The following is a 23895-nucleotide window of genomic DNA, read 5'->3' as shown; positions in this document are numbered from 1 at the left end:
TGTAAGTGTGTTTTAAATTATGTTGTGTGTTTAAATTATGTTGTGTGTTTAAATTATGAAAGTGTGTTTAAATTAAAAAAGTGGTTGTGTGATTTTAACGAATTATATGGTTTATCATTGAATTTAAAGAAAAAACTAATCATAGAAAAATGAACGACAATCATAAAAAAAAGATAAACGATAATTATAAATAAAGATAAACATCAATTACAAATAAAGGTAAACGATAATTAAAAATAAAGCTAAACAACAATTAGAAATAAAGATAAACGACAATTATAAATAAAGATAAACAACAATCACAAATAAACGTAAATTAATAACCACTATATGGAGGGCTTGGATAATAGTCTCTAGAGTTGTCTTCTGGATTGTGGGGGGAGCTTGTATTCATCTGGGCCTCAATAATTTCATCTTGCTTATTCCCCTAATACTTCTTCTTTCTCGGAGTAAATTTGGATAGGTCCATGGACATTATGCTCTGTTCATTGGCCTCCTTATCTTGTTGGATTTGATATGTATGTTGCTCTTGAAGGAGCTCTAACCTTCGCCTCCTATCTTCTTTTGCCTAATTTCCTTTTTGAACCTATTCAGACAAGAACTTACCACTTTGGTTGAGATAACTTTCAACACCTTTCTCTTTCTTTTTTTCATCCTTCTACTTATCTCTTCCCAACGGTCTTGGAGTGGGCATGACCACATCATCTTTATCTTCCTCCAAATTGACTGTATTGCCACTATGAGAAGAATCTTTGAATGTTTGTGTGGGAGATTCACATAGATCGTTCCATTTTGGGCAATCTTTTAAGATTTGTCAAGCATGATACAACTTGAAAGGCCTATTTGGAGGTTTATTATCATTCAAGAAAAGTGTTTTTGCATTCATATCCTACCCATGAAATAAAATAAAAATCAAGTTAATAATTGAAAACAATTAAAATTATAAATTGAAGCATTGAAAAAATGGGTACTCGCCACATCTTTAGGATTGGAGCCACTCACATGCCTTGCATTGGCCTTTGTTATACATGCCTTCCAAAGAGAACATTGTTGGTTGATGATCTTGAACTGAGAAGCAATAGCTTGCGGTGATCATACCCCGGCTCCGCTCATGCCTGGATCATTTTCCAAAAAATTTTGGTATACATGCAGCCAAAATGAATCGTTTGATTGATTCGTGCCAATAGCCCCATCTTTCGATACAGAAACCCACCTTCTACACAATGCCTCATCTTCTTGTGGTTTCTCATTCACACCTCTTTGGAGTTTTGGGGCCATTCTCAGCAAGAATGAATGTAGAATGAAAAATTATAACAAAGGGAGAAAGGAAAACAAAGGGAGAAAGGAAAAAAAATTAATTTTTGGTGGATTATTTACCAAATGAATGGCTGTTTATAGAATTTGGAATAAGTTTTCGGGTTGGATCTGACTTAGATTAATTATAAATATTAATTTAACCGTAATATTTAATTTTGAGCCGTTGGATGTGAAATTTACCGTTGAGATTGCCTAAAATGAATCAGAATCGTTGATTTTATAGCTGTTGAAATATAATAATAAAAAACAGCATAACATTTGATTTGAAGAAGTAGCTGTTGGTGCTCAATAAAGGAATGTGAATCTTCTTTCCCACTTGTCACAGCGGCCCAACATCAATAGCCCATTACGTGGGCTTCTAGCTTTCAATAGAAAAAATATAAATTAAAGCAGATTTGGGCCTCACGAATTTATCAATCCAGGCAGAATGCAGATTGGAATTCTAGTCTAGTTTTGAGATTTCTCAAAATTTCACCTCCCAAAATACATGGGTTGGAGAAGTTTTTTGGAGGCTAAACTCAAAATTTGAGTTTCCACCCTTTGGGTTGGAGATTGTCTAATTACCTATTTCAACCACATGTTCAAAGTGCAATGTGCGATTATTCCTAGAGAAACATTTAGTATGTGTTGCTCAGGTGGAAAAATTGTTCTACCTCATATACAATCTCCCCCAGAAATGCTGGCTCTTTTTTCTGACTAAACAACTGAGGGCACACTCTTCAGATAAAACATTTGGGTCTAGAACAATTTTTTTCATTTACTTCAATGGGTGTACATGTTGATGAAAAAATAAATATTGGTGGACGTGGGATTTATACCTTTTGTGCGCAAAGTGCAATATATCATAAGATTGGTGGACTTTTACCCAATGAAGGTAATACGCAATGATTTCTATAGGCTTACATATACGACACCGAGTATGAAGTTGAAAACCGGATTACTCAAAGTGAAGTTTTAGATAAACATGTGGTTGAGAAGATACAACGAATTTTGAATCAACACAATCCTTTTATGCATACATTAAGAAGTCTCAGACAACTCCAAGATTTGCCAAGATGCAGGCTCATTATAAAATAGCAACCTTCTGATTGACGTCAATACAATTTCCATCGGTATCGCAAGTTGCTGCAATCATAGTAGGAGGGGATGATATGGTGAATCGAAATGGAAGAAATATTATTGTTGAGACAATTAGTAGAAGACTTTGGAACGTCCAAGATTATGTTGGCTTCTATGATCGACTACAATATCAAAAATTTGGCATGCTAGATCTTTTCATGACCATGACATGCAACCCAATTTGGGAAGAAATTAAGAGAGAATTACTCCCTGGAAAAACGTTGCAAGATTGTCCCCACTTACTCACTAGAGTATTTCGTGCAAAATTGGAGGAACTAAAAGAAGATATCAATGAAAAACAGTTATTAGGTAATGTTGTTGCTTATGCATATGTTATTGAGTTTCAAAAACAGGGTCTTCCACATGTGCATATGTTGGTTGTGTTGGATAAAAATGATAAGTTCAATATCCCAGATTATTATTACCGAATTGTTAAAGTTGAAATACCAAACGAAAATGAAGAGCCTCAACTTTGCAATGTGGTATTAAAGCATATGATTCATGATTCATGATTCATGTGGAATTCAAAACCCATAATCTCCTTGTAAATGGAAGTTGTAAAAGAAAGTACCCCAAATCATTTGTTGCAACCACTATTCAAGGGAATGATTCATATTCAGTTTATCGAAGGAGAGAAAATATAAGAGTTGACGAAGAAATATAATAGTTGATAACAGTTGGGTTATTCCATATAATCCTTGGTTGTTGTTGAGGTATAACTACCACATTAATGTTGAAATATGTGCAAGCATAAAAAGCGTCAATCTACATTGGTGGGTTGCCACCACATAAGTTAACTTTGAAGAGAGGTGCTCCAATCATGTTTCTTAGAAATACTGACCCAAAATTTGGATTGTATAATGGTACAGGATTATTATGTGGTGGGTCATACCAAAATCTCACTGATGCTAAAATTCTAACTGCATAATCTGCTAGGAGCATGGTTTTTCTACCACGCATCCCTCTAAAGACAACTGAGACTGTTGGGCTACCATTTGAACTGATAAGAAAATAATTTCAAATGAAGTTGAGTTTTGCTCTCACTATAAATAAATCTCAAGGTCAAACAATACCACATGTGGATATTTTTTTCTAGATCACGTTATCAGTCATGGACTACAAAGTCAACTACGAAAGTGTTAGTGAAAAAAGGGTTAATAGCAATGTAATTCCAATCCGGAGTTGTTAACTGGGAATTAGACATGGTATGTATTTGAAAAAAATAAAAATAGAATTCCAATCATAAGTTGTCTACTGGGAACGGTAAGAGTAGGAAAGGATTTGATTCAAGTCTTGGCTTTGATTAGCTGTGAGAAGCACAAAGGTTTTTAAGTCTAGTGTATTTAAAAGTTGTTCAAATAAGTTGTTTGTTCTTGAAAAAGATTAGTTGTCCATTGAATCAAATCTTTTGCTGTTATTTATAGCGGTTCTAGCTCCTTAACTTTGCATGTTTGGTAAGGGAATGCTTTGACTATGTACCAATTCCTTCTCTGCAGGCGAGATTGACAGACCTTAAATTTCTTCTTAATCTTTTGTGATTTAGCTTGCTCTTACAAGTTGATGCTGATGAGGTCTTTCAACTAAACATGCTTTTAGACTTCTGTTTATTTTAATCAAGCTATTTCCTTTTTCGGAACCAATCATGAAGCTTCAGTGTTGGAGCAACATCCTGATTTCTCTTTTAAGACACGTATTTCGTAAATTAACATTGGTTGTTAGTTTATGAAATTTGGAACAAGAATGAATTGGGTATTTTTTGAGATAAAAATAATTTTTTGTTTTTTGATAGTTTGTCCAAATAGCTTGGGAGTGGGTCCTTGCTAATTTTGGTCCAAATAATAAGTGAAGATTATTTTTCGATAGTTTATCGCCAAATGGTACATGTTGTGCTTAAAATATTTCTCAAGGAAATTAAAAAGAGTTTTAAGTGTTTGAACAATTACATTTGAGAATCATCTTTTATGGATCAAATTAATATGAGTTGCATGTTTATATTGAAAGTGCAACCCCAATGCCTTAGTGTTTTAAAACCATTGTAATTCTAAAGAAAAATCTTATCCACATTTATCTATTTTCATATTCAAACTCTAACACACTTGTGTTCTTTCTTTCCTCTACTTGTGGATTCAACAATCAACTTTTGCATTATATGGCTTACGACACCTACACTTGAGTTTGACCAAGTAATTTTGGCGCCATTGTTGAGGAGCAATTGACAAAGAGCACAGAGTTTCATCCAAGACAAGGTTATTTTATTTTTTGGGTTTCTTCACAATCTTGTAAACTCTTGCCATGATGCCCAACCATTATAAGTACAAGGCTTCCTCTTCATTACTCTTTATCTTGCAAATTTGCTTTCCTCTATTTTCTAACTTGTGAGAAGAATCTTGGAGGAGAAAATCGCTTGTCAAGGAGAAGAGTTGTGCACACCAAGGTAAGCTGAAAAATAATTTTTGTCGTCTTTATTTTTTCGGGCTTCTCGCGAGGACTAGCCGCCACTTAGTAAAGTGGCCAGCTAGCTGGTTGTCGTTAAGACTGTTGGCAACTATTATTTTTATTTATTTTTCTCACGACAAGGACTAGCTGGCTGGGGATGGCTGCTTGTTGACATGGCAGCTAGAGCAATGGAGATGATTGTTGTTGGCAGCTACTGGCAGCTGATGCCACTACTATTTTTTCTTTTTCAATTGCAAATTAGGGTTTTTGACTTGCAATTTTCCTTGTTTTTGTAGCTGTTCCACCATCATGTTATCTGACAAGGGAAGTTGGTCATCAAGTTCACAAGTACCCATGTATTTGTGGGGTGGCTCTCAGGTATATAAGAAGAGGTTTGTAGCCCACTTGCACTATCTCACGAGCGAGGCACACTTCCAAAAGTGGCGGACCCCGTTTGATTTTGCCATGCCATATGACGTGCATGTTAAGTTGGTAAAGCCTTCAAACGATGATGTGGCTCGTACGGACCCGAATGATCCAAATGCGAGGATCATCATGCTTCGCCCATTCTACTTCCCTTTGGGCCTCCGATTCCTGAAGTCAAGATTATTCAATAAAGTGTTTCATGCCATTGAGTGTGCTCCTAGTTAGTGTACCCCGAACTCCTACCTTGCTGTAATTTACTTCGATAATTTGAATCGTTTCTTCCGGCTGGGCTTGAATTTGAAAGAGTTCTTCTACTTCTTCTAAGTAAGGCATTATGAGAAGTACGCTCAACTTCTTGCACATAAAAAGAAGCTATTCAATAGCCTTAGTGCTGGTGATCATGCATGGAGTACGGATGTGTTGGAGGTCAGCGGAAGATGGGAAAGCGACGTAAATGACGATTCGCGGGCTCCTATAACATATTGCCATGGTATGCCACGATCTGTTGATATACATTTCTTTACTAGATTTTCTCTTGGTTATTTAGCTAACTAACATGTTACCTTTGCTCTCAGGTGATGTCATCAGCAAAAAGATTGATCTCAATCCAGACATGGCTAATGTTCACCAAGCCATGAACATTCCTGCAAAGTTTCGCCAATGACTTTGGCTCTTAAGTGAGTATCGAAGGAAAACATGTGGTTGGCCCTCGGCTGGAGATGTTGAGAGGTGGAAACTATATAACCTCGACTCAGATGATCAGCTTGACGAATGGGAAGAGGAATGTTGCTCCCATGCTTTCCAAATATGAAGCTGCGACCTCACGAGCAAGAAATGTGTCTCTGTTAAGAAAGAATATAGACTTCCTTCTGTTGTGATCAAGTCTTCTTCAAAAGAGATGTCGTCTGCTGAGAAGACTAAAGATGGAACTTCATCTTCGTCGTCTGCTTGGTTAAGCACCTCTTAGGCTTAAACAACAAGAAGATTAATGGCATTAAAAACATTCAAGATATTCTGCTCAAGTCATCAACTAAGAAGCTCAAATTTGTAATCTTCCCTATAAAGATGTCTACTCCAGACCTGGTTCTTCTATCGAGAAATAGAGGGTAGTTGACTTTACTTACAGGAGCTCGAGTCATCTGCATCAGTCAAGGGATAAGGATTGAACTGGGAAGACTGCTCATCTATCTAGCAAGTGTATGCCATCTGTCGAGTTACAAGAAGTCAAGTATAGAGTTGATCCAACGTCGTTGACTCATTTCGAGGCGAGGATGGTTATGGCTAAGAAGGCCAAAGAGTTGTTTGCTCAGGCAAAAAGTTTAACAAGTGCACGACCTGATGGGCCAAAAGTTGACAAGCCTAGCTATGTTGGGCACGTGAGCGTGTCTGATCTCCTCAAAATGAACTTCTCGTCGAGCTGATCTATTTGTGCCAAACTAGTTGGTCATCTACATCAAGCTAACAATCTTAGCCCATTTTTTTATCCTTTCTCTGGAGAAGCAGAAGGATGCGGTTATCATTTTACTTCAAAAATGAGTGATTTTTACTGCTGAGGCTATCTGGAGCTCATATGAGTTAGTAATATTAAGGACATCTTATGTAATAACTTATTAAGTTATTCATGAGCAAGACTAGTTGTTTTCAACTATGATATTCTATTTATTATCATAACAGTAAAACAACTACAGTCCTAAGAATATATATATATATATATATGTGTGTGTGTGTGTGTGTGCGTGTGTGTGTGTGGATAAGAGAACTAAGTAATGAGATTGCATACATCGAGACTTATCATGATCCCTAATCCTAAATATGTTCATGGTCATGGGAATAACAATTGGGCATTGATCTTCCGCCAAGACTAATACACATAGTATCTTCTCTATATGTAGAGAATGGCGAGGTCTCAGGTCATTAAGTGTAGTGACATTAAGATATGTGTGTAGGTGCTTGTAGGAGAACAAGTACATTGAATGCAATCAAATACATGAGTTATAGAATGGAAGTCTTTACTCACATGTCAACCTAGAACTAATAAATTGTAATGAGGCAAACTAATCCTTAGACATGAGACATCATAGATGTCTTGTGGCTATGTTGTTTGTTTTTTTAGGGTACTTTATAGTTGTATTGAAGAAGACATGGCTTAAAGAAAAAGAATGCTCCAAGGATACGATTAATCAAATCTCTGTGCAGAGTAGTGGATAAGATTTGAAAAAAGAAGCCATCAAATCTTACCAAGATAATCATATAAAGGAATAGTTCATATTAGGATATTCGACATTAGATTCCATTATCTAATAATGTGAAAGGAGTATTGTATAAGATAAGGATTCAATTGCCTCGGTCATTCCAATTTGAATAGGTTCTTCCCTACATCATATTTAGTTCGGATAACCATGACATGCTGCTAGGCGTCAACCATGGTTTGTGGAAGTCTTGAAAGGTTCAATCATAAATTAACCTTCACTAGTACGAAGAATTAAATAGTAAGATTTAATTCACAAGTTAATTCAGAGAAGTTGAGCACTATCTTGCTAAAAGGAACCTACGGACTGCACACTGAGAAATTTGATTAGAGGAACAAATGAAGAGAAAAGAAACTATGAGTCAAAAGTCAAAATCGACATGTTTGACCAAATCAATTGACCGAGTCAAATAGTTTGACCAAGTCAAATAGCAAGACTATAAGTATGACTTAATGGTTAAGTTATAATTCACAATTTAAAGTTAATTATGATATTAAATTTGACATAAAGAATTGGATTGTGTTTTAAATATGATTTAAAGAGTGACAAAATACCTAAAAGCCAAATGGGCCCAAGGATAAGTGTTGTATGACAACACAAATCCTTTCATTCATTTTTTCCTATGAAAGCTAAACTTGACTCAAAACCTAGTTAGGGTTTTTGGCATTCCACTCTTGAGTTTTTGATGTGTAGATGAGACATCCTCCCTTTCATATTCTTTAGCCAAAAATCAGTCTAACCAGAGAAAGTTTAGCATCTAAGTCATCTAGGTTGATTTCTCTTTATCACTAGTCCATTTTAGTGTGGTGAGGTAGAAGACTTCACTCTTGGAGTCTTGGCTTGAGAAGCTTGTAAGAATAGGAAGAAAAGAAGACATTTTCACAAAGGTACTCATTCTTGTCTTCTCTAGGAAATAGTCATCAAGGGTAAAAGCTTAACCTTTCTTTCTTTTCTATTTTGTGCACAAAGAGACTAGATCATAAGATACTTGGGTTAAATGAAAAAGGCTTAACTCAATTAGAATAAGCAAAATTAATCTGCCATTATGATTTTTTGTGTGTTATATGTTGTGGCAAAATTCATTTCCAAGAAAATATATATGTTTCCTTCAGTCTACTGTTGCCCCCTCTTTTGCTCAGCTCAAGGAGTTGGAGAAGAAGAATGTCGATGCCTAAGTCAGTTAATTGGTTCTTAGCAAGATGCAACAAATAATGGAAAGGTCGGAGTGTTCTCTCACAAGGAGAGTCAGGTGACGCATAGCCGTCTATGTTTGGGTGGCCAGAGCCGTGAGGGAGGGAGGGAGAGAGAGAGAGAGAGAGAGATTTCTAGGGTTTTAGAATTACCTCAAGTGTGATGAGATGCCATCTATTTATAGCTTCCTTGTTTGCTAGGGTTTGAAGAATAATCCTTATTTAATTAGGATTATTTTTATCCAAAAGTAGGTGATAGGATAAATCAATGAGATTTGCTGAAATCAAATCCTTGATTTGGGGAGATATTTCTATATTAAATCATGGATAATTGCCTAATTAAATGAGATTTAATTAGCACAATTAGTTGAGCTAAGAAATATTCCTTTTTCCATGTGTCACCATTTTAGTGGTTGTCGAAAATGTGTTCCCACAGTGGTGACTGCCATACTTTTTGCATGTCTTCCTCTTTTTTTTCTCTCTTTCCTCTCCACCTTCTCCTCTTTCCCTCCCCCTTCCACATTGTCCCTCCCTCTTTGTTTTGTGGGCTTGTTTATGGGCTAATTCTATAACAATCTTAGCGAATCTATCCTTTTTCGGTGTATTTGCTCTATTTTCCTAAGAGGACAGTCGATTGGTGCGAATATGTTATCTTTTGGTGTTTGTGGACAAGTTGGCTTTGTGACAACGAAGTCGCAATCCAACTTGTGTAGTTTTTATATTCTTGGAATAAGTCGTAGAAACTCTATTTGAGTTTTCTGCTTAGTTTCCACCTATCTTTTGTGAGAGTTTTTCTACTCTCTTTTATTGTGAGAGTTTTTCACATTTCAAGGGAAAATAATTAGTTTAGCCTTAAAATAATGAAACTGCCATTGTGTCTTGATTAGTCATTGTTTCATTTTAGGGAAAAAGAAATTTAAAAAAATTATATTGAGTTGATTAACCATATAACCTCAATAGAGATTCAATATGGTGTTAGATTTTGGGATAAGCATTGAGACAGGAAAATCGGAAAACTTAGTGAAACCATATTGGAAAAGGGGGCGGGGTCAAAAACCTAGTTGACTAAAAAGTCAATGAAAGTAAATAAATAAATAAAACAAACTGGTTCAACCCGATTCTAATTCCAAATCCAAACTGCATCTTAAAAAACCGGTTTGCATTGAACTGGATCGATTTAGTTAATATATATATATATATATATATAGGGAGCTTCAGTTAAGAGATCATATTTGAGGGACACCCTTGTATGACTCACTCCATATTGTATTTAACTAATCCAAACAAATCTATTTTGTAGATACTCATTCAAAGATCATCTTTACAAAAAATCACTTGAATCTGATATTATTTGACCACTCATTTGAATTACTGCAATTTTAGTACTTTCTTGAAGCGCCGTATTCATTGATTTTGTCGAACACAATTGGATACCGAAACAATTTCCAATTTGTCTAATTTTTTACAAGGATGATTTATGAATGTAGACTTAAAAACTAGATTGTTTGGATCGTTGAAAAAAATATTTCTAAATGACCCCAAATGGTGTCTCTCAATAAAAAAGGACTATATATATTATATTTAATATCCCATACAACTCAACTCTTCTGAACCCAACTAAGCAGCCCAACTTCAAAATCCATATATTTTTTAGGGTTGAAGCCTACAACACTAGCGGACCTACTTAGAGCCTAGTGCGGGCAACTCCATACACTTAATTTCTTCTTCAACCATGTAGGCTACAATAAATAAGACATTTGACTAACAAATAAATAAAACCTTCAAGATTTTAACTCAAATTTCCCATATTCAAAATATCAAGGCCCCAAATTTGACAGAATATCAATGCCCAGTTCAAGAAATAACTTAGTTTGTCCTCCCTTACACACGCATTTTGTGTTCATAAAATAAATAGTTATATAAATATATAATATTGCTACATAAATAAATATTATAATATTATTATATAATATTTATGCCGACACTTTGACAAGATGCTGGATCCGCCACTAACATACCTTACCTAACTAAGCCCAACGACCACCCGATCTAACCTCTTCATTATTTTCAGCAGCCATCTTCCGAGATCAAAGAAGCACAATTATATATATATATATATATATATATATATATCTCACTTTGTGTTCTTTTCTCTTTTATGTGCATTGAATCTCACACACCCAGATGTTGAAACAACTTGGAAATTTTTTTTAAAACCATTTGAGAATCGAAAACCGGCGAAATTGCATCAGTGTTGTAATGGAATCGCACTGGCAGTTTATCTAGCCATATCCAAACCGGACCGCACCTAAAAAAATTTGTAGTTATGATTCCAATTTTGAGGAGAAACCGCATCACGCCCACTCCTAATTGGATATGAAAATAAAGAAGAAGTTAATTAACGGAGACCTAGATAAAATATCGTATTCAAACTGTTTAGGCTTTAAAAAAAAAGATGTTTTCCATATCCATTATTATTATTATTATTTATATAAATAATATTCTATTTTAATTTAATTTAAATTATAAAGAGCAGGATTTGAACAAAGTGAATAACCCAATGTCTTCAACCCCATATCGTTATTACTTATTTTCAGTAGATAACATTTGCGATGTTCTATTGTTGTCCACAAGAAAAAACAGTAGGAAGAAAAGTTGAACAAAGAAAAGAAAGTCAAGAAAAGCAAAATATATAGAAGGCTGAAAAAATTCGTACAAGGAAAAAGAAGAGGTTAAAAAACGGAGACCTCAATAATAATAACCCCAAAAGCTAAAAAATATAAGAAAAGAAAGAAAAAGATAGCACGCGAGGACAACAAAAAGAAAAGAAAGCAGAAGCGTAGGAGAACGTACATGTGATTTCCTAGCATGATACGTTTGCTGTTTTGAACAAACAAAACCCATTTCTCTTTCGTAGATTGAAGAACTGCCATTCATTTTCTTTTCTCATTTGGAACCTGGGAAAATACCACATACCCAATTGCTTAAAGTCTTCGATTTTCTGTGGATAACCAGGGAAATAGCTGCAATTTGGTAAGCAATTCATTTGGTTTGCTTTTAAATTTGTTGTGATTTTGAAAATCATTGCCTGGGCTTTCGTTTACTGTCTTCTTTTGCCTGAAAACTTTAATTGTTATTGTATTTTGTTTACTTTTAATCCGCTGCTTTCTTTCTGTACCGGCTTGCATAAGTTATTTTATATATTTGTTGCTTCCTATTGGGGTTTTACTCTGTATCTAGTAGCGTTGATTGAAAATCTTGTACATTCTTGAATAGTTATGAGTTTGGTTGGTTGAACTTTTGTTTCTCCTTTAATATATTTTTGATATGTTTAACTTCTATTTTGATGTGAATTGTAGATTTCTTATTTTATTTTGCATGCTTAATTCAGAGAGATTGAAGAACTAGAGAAATTTGGTTCATAAGGAATATAAAGAAAAAGGAGAGCTTTTTACTTTTGCAGTGATTGCTATTTTGACAATGCATAATCCAACTTCCATTTCCTTTTTATTTTTAATTTTTTTTTAATTTTTTATAGTTCTGCTAATATTGATACACTTTTGTTGAAGTAAATTTGAATAAGTTTTCTCCTTTTCAGATTTAAGGTGTATATTCTTCTCCGTAAGTTGAAGTGGTGGTCTTGGATTCACTTTGACTATTTCAAAATTTAAAGGATTATCAGCTTGATACAGGCCAGTGAATTCGTTAATCATTAAGCTGATGGGCACTTCTGAAGCAGTTCTTCAAGTTTTTTGCGGGGCTGTACCACGCCTTTGTAGTACTGATTCATGTTTTAGCAAATGTGATCCTATATTTTCTTCTAAATATCAATTAAAATGTCGGAAGAGAAGGGTCTCAAGATACATGCAATTGCTCAGTTGTTCAGGTATGCAACAAAGTCGTATAGGAAATTATCGATTTCGGGGGATAGGGAGTGGTTTGTTTGGAAATATGAACGTAGGAGATACTTGGATTCAGAGTTGCAAGTGCCAACAAGCTGAAAGTATTAGTGGGGCAACTACAGAAAATGAGAATGGGACATGGTTTGTGGATGGTGCAAAGAAATTGAACACAATCAACAACATGGTGAATGTGCCGAATGCTTTGGAATTTCAAGATGTTCAGCAGTTGAAACAGGAAAAGGAGGGCTTGTCACCTAATGGAATAAATGGAACAGTTAGAGATGCCTTTGACAAGATTAGTGTTGATTCGCTCGAGGATGAAGCGTGGGATCTACTACGTGAATCTATGGTTTATTATTGCGGAAGTCCTGTTGGAACCATTGCTGCAAAGGATCCTACCAGTTCCAATGTGTTAAATTATGATCAAGTCTTTATTCGTGACTTCGTACCTTCTGGCATAGCTTTCCTCTTGAAGGGGGAGTATGATATTGTTCGGAACTTTATACTTCATACTCTTCAGTTGCAGGTAATGTTTGTAATCTGGTAATAAAGACCTTCTGTTATTCCACAGTCAATATTACTAAATGGTGCATTCTCATATTACTAAATTTTGTGGACTAGAAACATTGCCTAGTTTAACTTTTGTGGTATGCAATTGTATATATCAAATTCGGTTTAGATTCTCGATCAAATTCATGTATATGTGTGTCTATGCTTGTATTCATGCGTGCATATGTACGGAGAGGGATTCAAATATGGGACACAATGTTTGAGCTCACCCTGCAATGGTGTCTAATGAGCGGAATTGTCTATTTTTTGGTCCACTTGAAGAATAATGCTCGCAAAAATAATCCAAATTGGAAAACATTTAGCCATGTGATTATCATCACAATTATTTCAGTGTTAATCAGAAAACACTGTATTTATTTTATCCCAATTAGATGTCTAAATGGTTCTGATTTAGCTAATTTCTGCTAGGATGATCCTTAAAAATAGACAATCTGGATTTTTGCACTGCATTGTGGGATGGGGCCCACCATGTTTTCCTTACGTCTTAAGGATCTCTTACTTGAGGCTTCTTTGTGTGTGTGTCCAGTTATATGCAACCAGGAGTTAACTTATTTGGATCTCTGTCCACGTAACTACATTCTTGTAAGAGGACGTTTCGATTTCAAAGCAGACACCCATTCATTAGATAGAGAAGAAGATCACAAAGATTTCGTGATCCGCCGCCGAACTTATTCAAATTATACATCATATCATGTGTATTTTTTTTTATCATTTATGTTTGTATTCTTGTTTGTTAGCATCATGAATCATTTGTAAATTTGTTTTCTGTACTTGTTATCCTATTTAGTAAGCGTATTCCTTATATTTCAGAGCTGGGAGAAAACAATGGATTGTCATAGTCCTGGTCAGGGTTTGATGCCTGCTAGTTTTAAAGTGCGTACTGTTCCTTTGGATGGTGATGAATCTGCAACAGAAGAGGTGCTGGATCCAGACTTTGGAGAGGCAGCAATTGGCCGTGTTGCCCCGGTAGATTCTGGTATCTGCCAGATCATCAAGTGTTTTAAAGTTAAAAAGATAGCTTTTTCTTTACCACTTGTTACATTGGTGAAGTCTTATTCATATTGTTACGTAATTTTCAGGGTTATGGTGGATAATCTTGTTACGTGCATATGGAAAATGCTCGGGTGATCTCTCAGTTCAGGAGAGAGTTGATGTGCAGACAGGGATTAAGATGATTCTAAGGTTATGTCTAGCTGATGGTTTTGATATGTTCCCTACATTATTGGTAACAGATGGTTCTTGTATGATAGATCGACGTATGGGAATTCATGGTCACCCACTGGAAATCCAGGTATCATATTCTTGAACAGTCATTTTATGTGGCAAGGAAATATCAATATGAAGGGGACAGAAGTAGTCAGTCAGTCTTGTTGACCTCTTCCAGGAACCATTTTTCTGTGCCAGTTTGTTTTAACTTGTAATTTAGAGTAATGTTTTAAGAAACAAGCATATTTATCCAAGTTGAAAATGACTAATTAATGATGGGAAGAGATAATCTATCGGGTCCAGAAAACAAAGTATGAGATTGTAGTAAAGGGGAATGATGGGCCAGGATCCAAAAACACAATCAAGATGGAATGAAAAAGTTTAATCTTTTGTATCTTGTGATTTGCATTTTTCGTCTGTGCAGTCCCTTTTCTATTCAGCATTACTTTGTGCACGAGAGATGCTTGCTCCAGAGGATGGATCAGTCGATCTTATTCGAGCACTCAATAACCGTCTGGTAGCTCTGTCATTTCATATCAGAGAGTATTATTGGGTTGATTTGAAAAAACTGAATGAAATCTACCGATACAAGACTGAAGAGTACTCATATGATGCAGTTAATAAGTTCAACATTTACCCAGATCAAATTTCTTCATGGCTCGTGGAATGGATGCCCAATAAAGGAGGCTATCTAATTGGAAATTTGCAACCAGCTCATATGGATTTCCGATTTTTTTCTTTGGGAAACTTGTGGTCTGTAATAAGCAGTATTGCGACAACAGATCAGTCACATGCTATTTTGGATCTAATTGAATCCAAATGGGGAGATTTGGTGGCGGACATGCCATTTAAGATTTGTTATCCTGCTCTTGAAGGCCAGGAGTGGCAGATTATCACTGGAAGTGATCCTAAGAACACGTAATAAGTCGAACTTAGTAATAATTTATTTTTTTGGGTTGTTATTTTTGGTTTTTCCATCTCACACTTCATATTTTTTATGCAGGCCCTGGTCCTACCATAATGGAGGTTCCTGGCCGACTCTGCTATGGCAGGTTAGTTAATGTTGTGTTGTTAGGTACTTCTAACTGATAGATGGACCCAAGAGGCAATATATCAACTTTTGATTTTGAAATACCCATTTGTGGCTAGAACTGTATTGGTAAATAGTTTGTGTAATGTATAATAGTGTGTAAGGCTGTTTGGAACTCTGTGCGGAATTTATATCATTTCAATTGTTTATCAAACGCATACGGCATCTTGATATTGTTAGAGTATTGGTAGTCCGAAATAATGACACATTATAGATGTATTTCACAGCTCACTGTCGCTTCCATAAAGATGAATAGACCCGAAATTGCAGCAAAAGCTGTTGAGGTTGCTGAAAAACGGATATCGCGAGATAAGTGGCCAGAATACTATGACACCAAAAAGGGTAGGTTCATTGGAAAACAGGCACGCCTGTTCCAGACCTGGTCAATTGCAGGATACCTTGTGGCAAAGCTCCTGCTTGCTGATCCTAGTAAAGCCAAGATTTTGACAACTGAAGAGGATTCTGAACTGGTCAACGCCTTCTCCTGCATGATTAGTGCTAACCCAAGAAGAAAGCGTGGTCGAAAGGATTTGAAGCAGACCTACATTGTATGAGTCTGGTTCCATTATGATTCAGCTCCAGACTGCTAGTTTCGATTGTCTACGTACGGCCAAGTATTATTCTGATTTTAATAAATTATATTGGTGATTATTTGGGAATTGGCTAAGTGTCAAATAGCACTTTGCTTGTTCCGTTTGGATAAGCTGATATATTTCATAAGCTTATTCATGTAACACTAAATTCTGTTGTAAAGATTATGTACTTTTACCTAGACAAAATTTGTAACTTGCTATTCTCTTGCCTAGCAGGCAAAGATTTACCTTCGTGGAAAGGTGACTTTAAATTTACAGTTACCCATTTGAAGCATCCTTTTATGGTATGAAGTTATGAACTCTAGAGACAGTTATTTGTAAATAAGGTTTTTTAGGTTTTAGACATAAAAAAAATTTCACTTTTGGAAAAAGCCAAAGCTTTTTCAAAAAAGACAAAAAAATCACTCAACTTTCAAATCAAAGACATGCAAATGTATTGGATTCCTTAGGAAATCTAAAAATAAATAAGGGCATTTTTGTCCATTTTTGCTTCTTTTAAAATTTCTCTCCTTTTGCTTTTTCCAAAATATCCCTTGTAAATATATATATCTCAGAGTTACAAAATCGAATGATGTTTCATTTGTCAGTTTATTTGTTGTTGTAAATTGCCACTATTTTACTGTTGGTTTCATTAGATGCCCCTGGAATACAAGCTTTTCTCATGTTTTTCCATCTTTGGATAAAAGCTTTGCAAAAAAATGAACTGTTGAATCAACTTCTTAGTGTGATGCGCTGGTAAGTGAACTGCCCACTTCACTTCCACCTCACTGCGTTTACTTCGTAACCTCATGTTTACACAAAATGTTGTTGTTAAGGAATTCCCACTATGGTCTCGAGAGAATAATCCTAACCCAAAGCTTGGAAAACTTTTTATAATCCTGCCTTCGATCTCCGCAAGCAGAGGGTTTCGCACTCAACCAGCGGGAGATTGCTCGACCATACCATTAGGGATGCTCTAACTGAGAATTCAAGGAAGACTTGTTCCAACGCCCATTTCTTGGGAGACTTTGGAAAAACACAAAGGAGAGAGAAATTTTGTAAAAGAAGCCAAAATGGACAAAATTGCCCTTATTTATTTTTGGATTTTCTAATGAATCCTTTACATTTGCATGTCTTTGATTTGAAAGTTGAGAGGGTTTTCTGTCTTTTTTGAAAAAACTTTGGCTTTTTCCAAAAGTGAAATTTTTTTTTTGGCTAAAACCTAAATTTACTATTTTTCTTTCATCCCATCCAATCCGAAGCCCGAAGGAAGAAAATATGAATCGCTCTAAACTTGATAAGAGCAGAATTTGATCTTGCCATGTGACAACCAAAGGACTGTCTGCTGAGACTTTCAGATTGGTGCTACATCTTTCACAAAGCACAAAATCTTGCAATTGCTGTTTAAGCAACAAAGGGTTGTTCTTTTTTGATACAAAGAACTTTGAGGAAGTGATAATTCGAACACAGGACCTTATGTAAGTGCTCTTTAACTATACTACTCGAGCTACAAGTCGCTTGCAACAAAGTTCAATGTTGAGTATACGGACGTTTTTTAATTTTTCTTTGTTGCATTGTACTACTTGAGCTACAAGCCCCATGTAACAAAGTTTAAATATATTTTGTTGTAGTGTAAATATAGCAGATAAAACTGGACAGAGAGATATAACACATTAAAAACGCAAATAGAATATATATTTTTTCCGTTCGTAAAGAGAAATTGCTCCTTTTAGGTTAATTAACTGAGACTTTGGAAAAACACAAAGGATAGAGAAATTTTGTAAAAGAAGCCAAAATGGACAAAATTATCCTTATTTATTTTGAATTTCCTAAAGTTAATCCTTTACATTTGCATGTCTTTAATTTGAAAGTTAATAGGTTTTTCATCTTTTTAAAAAGTTTTGACTTTTTCCAAAAGCGAATTTTTTTTTTTGGCTAAAACCTAAATTTACTTTTTTTTTTTTAATAGCAGACAATCTTCTTTTTATTTTATAGAAAGAAGAAAGAACTCCACCTTTGACAGAGACAATACCCTTCTTCCTCCTAAAATCATAAGAAAATAAAAAAGCTTCCTCAGGTCCATTTGTAGGCACAGCAGGTATTATTTCCTGGGTTTTGTTCTTAGATCTCTTTTTTCATTTATAAGAACGGACATTTGGGATTAATGGGTTTTTTTTATTATTATTATTTTTTTAATCTTTTTTCTCATTTGTTTCGATTTCTCGTTCATAAAGTGGAGAGTGGGTTTCATCTAGTGAGTTTTTTCCCTTAATCTGTTACAGTTAAATTTTTTTGGTTTTTTCTTGATATGAATGTCACTCTGCTCTAAGCTGTAGCTCCCTTTTTCTGTATTTATTTTTGGTTAATTTATAGCTCATTTTCATTTTTGCTCTAGGTAGGTTTGCTGTTTGATTGTGCATTGTTTTGAATTTAAATTCTATCTTCCTCTGTCATTGTGGAGATGGCAGTAAGGAAATTGAAATTTGAAGCAATGATACACTCTTGTGACTGCCCATCAAGTGTTTGATTAAATGCTGAGTACATTTGGATGACTGTCGTAGCGTGTTTTGATATTTTGCCATTTTTGTTTTCTTTCTCAATATCATTTAAACGGAGGACCATGAAGAAATAGGTGTGCAGATAACTGTTCCTGTTTGAGTGCCCAGCTCATTGCTGTTGGTGGTCTTCTGGTCAGATATGATGTTTGCCTTACTCATCTGAGAGTTCTTCTCCTAGTTATGATTATGCAACCATCTGTGGAATGATTTGTTATGTTATTCAAAGTCCTGATAAGATTACAAATGAAATTTCCTTTTCTATTTGGCTACAATGCCATCCACAAATCAAACCCTATGTAATTGGAACTCAAGTTGCCGTTTTCAAATTCAGTTAGGCTTCTTGGCAGGCCATAGAGTTTGTTAGACCGCCAGGCCTTAAAGTTTCATTCACCAAAATTTTTGTTTTGTTTTTAAAATTTTAAAATTTTATTTTATTGTTATGGATATAGTCACAACTAGTTGGCATTACTATGGTTTTCTGTATTCATTTTGGTCCAAAATGATTAATGTTGGATATTAGTTTCTAAAATTCGTTTGATAATTTTATATGCAGTAAGTACACCTGGCAGGACTTTGGAGCCAAGCTGCAAGAGATTGATGAGCCTTCATCAGATTGCTTAATTTCAGGTAACTCGCAGTCCTCCCTCATCTTCTTTCACACTTTGGAGATACCCAACTCAATAAACTGCTTCTGTTCGATTCACTACTTGTTGTGCAATTTACTCCCTGCATTTTAATGGGCATCCCTAAATTTGAGAATACAGAGCTTTTAATGTCCTGTGTGCGTTTACTTCTCGTTTAATTGGTGTCCTTCATAGATTTATTAAGTACTGCAAAGTTGCACAGATAATAAGTACCAACCATGAACTGTATATCCCTGTTTGCTATTCAAAAAATTCCGTGTTATGTTGTCATAGCGTGAAAATTAACTGATTATATGGAGAAGTTTGGATTTAGACTCAATGTTAGAAGAGAAAGAGAATGTTTATGAGTATGAGAACCATCCCCGGGAGTATTTCTCGCTGAGACGGAGTTCAAGAATTCGAAGTTCATATCACAAGGGTTCTTGAAGTTCTTCAACAAGATGGCCCTGGGTTTGATACGAAAGCGGCTTTGGATGAGTTGCATATAGAGGTTTCAGGTCTTCTTGTGAGAGAAGTTCTCTTCAAAATTTTGAAACAAACAAATTATTTGAGTAAAATCTGGTGTGCAAAGTTGGGGTATAAGTTTTTTATGTGGTCTGGTCAGCTTGAAAATTACAGACACACAGCAAACACATATCATTTAATGATGAGGATATTTGCAGATTGTGAGGAGTTTAAAGCAATGTGGAGGCTGGTTGATGAGATGATTGAGAAAGACTATCCAACTACAGCATAAACATTCAACATTTTGATACGCACTTGTGGTGAGGCAGGCCCGGCTAAAAAAGTTGTGGAAAGATTCGTCAAATCAAAGACGTTTAACTATAGGCCATTTAAATACTCATACAATGCAATTTTGCACTCCCTTCTTTTGGTGAAGCAGCACAAGTTGATTGAGTGGGTCTATCAACAGATGTTGATAGATGGTCACTGTGTAGATATTCTAACTTATAATGTTATGATGCATGCAAAATATAGATTGGGGAAATTGGATCAATTTCAGAGACTCCTTGAGGAAATGGGTAGAAGTGGATTCAGTCCAGATTTTCATACTTGAAACATTCTTCTTCATGTCCTTGGTTAGGGAGACAAACCACTTGCAGCTCTTAATCTTTTGAACCACATGAAGGAAGTGGGTTTCGATCTAAGTGTTCTTCACTTCACAACATTGATAGATGGACTGAGCAGGGCTGAAAATCTGGATGCCTGCAAGGCTGCAAGTATTTTTTTGATGAGATGATAAAGCATGAGTGCTTGCCGGATGTTGTTTGTTACAGTGTAATGATCACGGGGTATAGGCTGGGGAGCTTGAGAAGGCTTAAGGAGTGTTTGATGAGATGATCACTAATGGGCAGCTTCTGAATGTATTTACATACAATGCTATGATCCGTGGGGTTTGTATAGCAGGAAAGTTAGAGGAAGCATGCTCCATGCTTAAGGATATGGAATCCAGAGGCTGTAATCCAAATTTCACCGTACACAGCACCCTAGTAAGTTATTTGCAAAGTGCTGGAAAGCTTGCCAAAGCTCATGAAGTGATAACACATATGGTGGAGAAGGGGCAGTATGTGCATCTACTTTCAAAGTTCAAGGGATATAGGAGATCTTAAAGTCATAGATTCTGTTATTCTCAGTATTTACTTGCAATCTTATAAGAAGAAACTAATTGATCCAGCTGAGTTAACATTATGTAGCTCCTGGCTATCCAGTCAGACCTTGTACCCACAGTTAAAGAAACTCATTCATCCAGCTAACACGATGCAGCTCCTGGCTATCTCAGTTACACCATGCACCCACACCTTATTCCAGTTGTCTCTGGAGTAAAAAAAAGTGAAGTATGCACAAGTTGTTTGACCTTATTTTTGTAATGCAAACTGATTGACATATAAACTGCAGTTTGTCCGTGTTTCTTCGTTATATTTGCACCTGTGCTGTCACTATATTGTTTGTCCATGTTTATGCCACTATTGTTTTTATGCTCTTGTGAAGTCAAAAGTGCTAACTAGAGACTAGAGTACTAGACTGGTTTCACTTAGTATAATGAAACATACTCCCTTCATCTCTCACCACCATTTCACCCACCCATCACCCCTCTCATTCTGCTACACTTCCCATCACCACACCCACCAACCTCACCTCTATTTCTTCTTTCCACATTCCACCATCACTTCACCACCTACCTACCCTTTCTTTCTCTTTCCTTCGCCTCCCACCACCACACTCACCTCTCTTCCTGCTTCAAGGTTTCTTTTTTCTGTTGCTTTTAGTATATTCATTCTAAGGTACATACACACATATACAGTACTATGGGTGCGCCTATGCATAGCCACATACATAAGAACATGTAGTTTCCATTTCACACAGATGCAGATATCACTGGCATTTGTTTGAAAACCATCTTTGGATCATTAACCAAAACAGATTTAGCACAGGGCTTGCAGATACAGAGACAAAAGAAGAAGAAGGGGAACCAGAACCGGAATCAGACTGTTGCAGTGATAACCATACCGGTTGCTCTTAAGATCGCCATTGAGTTTAGAACGAGGAGTTTGTCTCAGTTGCAGGAGAAGACGATGAAAGTCAACATCTTGCAGTGGCATGCTGTTGCTTCATGGACATGGGATGCACAAGATGAAACATGTGGGATTTGCAGGATGGCATTTGATGGTTGTTGTCCTGATTGTAAACTCCCTGGGGATGATTGCCCACTAATTTGGGGTGCATGCAACCATGCGTTCCATCTTCATTGCATCTTAAAATGGGTAAATTCACAGACTTCTCAGGCGCATTGCCCCATGTGCCGCAGGGAGTGGCAATTCAAAGGGTGAGAGAAAAACTGGAATCACTCTTAGGGTTTTCCTGCTTGCTTTCTCTTTCTTCAAGTGCAGGGGTTGCCAATGCAGGCTTGCAATTGTTTGATTATATACTGGTTGATGTAAAGTCAAGCACCTCCTTTGTATTTGTTTTGTATTGGTTGATGTAAACAGTAGCTACAATCATTTATTATATTCCCCATAACACATTTAGCAAACCATCTCAATTAGATCATTTTACTATGCACAATTTAGAATCCCAATCACCAAGGCTTTTAATGATACGCCAATGAAGGGCAAGCTCTTCCAGCTTGACTTGGTTTGAGACCTACTCAGCTGTTGTCCTCATCTCAGAGAAAAGTTCTAGATCGGTTTCAGCATTTGAATTGAGAACTAAATTGTGAATCCTAGCAGTGAAGCTGACTTCATTCTTACATCCCAAAGGAAACATTTACAGGCCTAAAAGACCATTCCAAGACTACCCGTCTCTAAAATCTGAACACACACTATATACACTAGCAAAAGGGAAGGAAAAGGGTCCAGCTTATGACCTTTAGAAAGAAATGACATAAAAATTCAGGCCTCATTGAGGGAAACTACTAGCTCTTTACGTAAGGAGCTAAGCCTCCTTGCTGACAAATCACAGTCTGATATGTATGCATCAAATATGCCCTATGGTCCCAAATTGTTGAGATGCATATCTCACGCAAAGACAAATTGGGATATATCCATGGAGAACTACCACAACACCCCATACGGACCTGAAGTTCAACAAATGGCGAACATATTGTGAAAGGATGTGTGATCAACTATATGGAGCCAAGATTGATTTGCAATTTTATTCGCTTTCCGACGGCAAAAGCAATATGAGATGCAATTACCACAACTTACTTTGATGACAAATACACCTCTCATGGTATCAGAGCAACTTACTTTGATGTCATTGCTTGGAACAGGCATTCGACGGCAAAGTGGTGCTGGGAAACAAACACTAGTAACTTTTTTCGTTTTCCAATTTCGTTTTCGTTTCGTTTGTTAGGGTTTCTAATTTCACTTTCCAAAAATGCCCTTGATAAATAAACACTCATAACTTTTCGTTACAACTCCGATTTGCCTATCGTTTGCTCCTATGCTCTCATGGAATTGAGCTCCTTCACGGTGTAAAGAAAATTCCAAAATAAGTCTTGAAACAAAAGAGCCTCAATATCCAAAGTCAAAATCCTATGGGCGAATTCATCGAAGTACGCTAAAATTTTGAAATTTAAACAAAAAATGTGGGGCGGGTCGCTACACATTAGACTACGAATTTTAATGTTAAACCCATGTACTTTTTGATTCTTGCATGTTAGTAAATCAAGTAAAATCATGAATCAATACCAATTTCAGGTAAGTAATCATGTCTTTAAAATTTTAAGGAATTCTCAAGCATCTTCTCTCTTGTTGACAAAGTGGCATTTGAGAAACTGTTTTCCCTTTCCTCTTTGCCTCAAAAGGGTTTATGAAACGATAAATGAGAAGCTACTACCAAATTACTAATTGCATATTCATCTTTTTTTTTTTTTTTTTCTTCCGGGGCTAATCCATCATGCTATCCAAGATCTTGCGGCTGATAATCTTTCTCTAAATATTTTGTAATTGTTGTATGTAATCACCAGTTGGTCCGGTTATATGAAAAGAAATCTACATTAACTTGGTATTATTTTATTATTATCCTACTCTCTTTTTGAGGGAGTATATTCCAGTGGTATCTAAGCATAATTGATAAATACCAACATTTTTCCTATTAATTTAGATGGGACTGTA

The 23895-nt window shown here is 35.9% G+C and overlaps 2 protein-coding genes and 2 pseudogenes across 4 annotated transcripts; all 4 read left to right on the top strand.

Annotated features, from left to right (window-relative positions):
- The first annotated feature begins 1223 nt into the window (after window positions 1-1223).
- On the top strand, window positions 1224-2948 carry LOC148916955 (uncharacterized; annotated as a pseudogene).
- Window positions 2949-11497: 8549 nt separating this feature from the next.
- Window positions 11498-16372, top strand: LOC103331208 (neutral/alkaline invertase 3, chloroplastic-like). 2 transcript variants are annotated; one of them, XM_089051551.1, is made up of 7 exons: window positions 11498-11770; window positions 12336-13165; window positions 14020-14185; window positions 14289-14500; window positions 14840-15333; window positions 15419-15467; window positions 15720-15903. In XM_089051551.1, the coding sequence occupies exons 2-7, from the start codon at window positions 12458-12460 to the stop codon at window positions 15759-15761; spliced, it is 1671 nt and encodes a 556-aa protein (XP_088907677.1). In that variant the 5' UTR covers window positions 11498-11770; window positions 12336-12457; the 3' UTR covers window positions 15762-15903. The 2 variants fall into 2 exon arrangements, with proteins under 2 accessions (XP_088907677.1, XP_088907676.1); XM_089051550.1 differs by having other exon boundaries at window positions 11501-11770; window positions 15733-16372.
- Window positions 16373-18269: 1897 nt separating this feature from the next.
- Window positions 18270-21807, top strand: LOC148916954 (pentatricopeptide repeat-containing protein At3g61360-like; annotated as a pseudogene). Its single transcript, XR_016126636.1, has 4 exons — window positions 18270-18331; window positions 19189-19262; window positions 19942-21114; window positions 21707-21807. The product of XR_016126636.1 is annotated as a pentatricopeptide repeat-containing protein At3g61360-like (transcript).
- On the top strand, window positions 21799-22310 carry LOC103343693 (anaphase-promoting complex subunit 11). Its single transcript, XM_089051553.1, has one exon. The coding sequence runs from the start codon at window positions 21853-21855 to the stop codon at window positions 22105-22107; it is 255 nt and encodes an 84-aa protein (XP_088907679.1). The 5' UTR covers window positions 21799-21852; the 3' UTR covers window positions 22108-22310.
- Window positions 22311-23895: the final 1585 nt, after the last annotated feature.

The sequence above is a fragment of the Prunus mume genome, linkage group LG5, assembly GCF_029339155.1.
Source record: "Prunus mume cultivar Tortuosa linkage group LG5, ASM2933915v1, whole genome shotgun sequence".
Lineage (NCBI taxonomy): Eukaryota > Viridiplantae > Streptophyta > Magnoliopsida > Rosales > Rosaceae > Prunus > Prunus mume.
This window is presented reverse-complemented; position numbering and strand designations above follow the sequence as displayed.

What these genes read in the sequence shown, in the direction of transcription:
- LOC103331208 (XM_089051550.1), top strand. Translation starts at nt 12,458, where the DNA reads ATGGGCACTTCTGAAGCAGTTCTTCAAGTTTTTTGCGGGGCTGTACCA. An exon ending in GGAAGTGATCCTAAGAACAC is followed by an intron (nt 15,334 to 15,418) that starts GTAATAAGTCGA and finishes TTTTTTATGCAG; the next exon opens with GCCCTGGTCCTACCATAATG. An exon ending in GGCCGACTCTGCTATGGCAG is followed by an intron (nt 15,468 to 15,732) that starts GTTAGTTAATGT and finishes TGTATTTCACAG; the next exon opens with CTCACTGTCGCTTCCATAAA.
- LOC103343693 (XM_089051553.1), top strand. Translation starts at nt 21,853, where the DNA reads ATGAAAGTCAACATCTTGCAGTGGCATGCTGTTGCTTCATGGACATGG.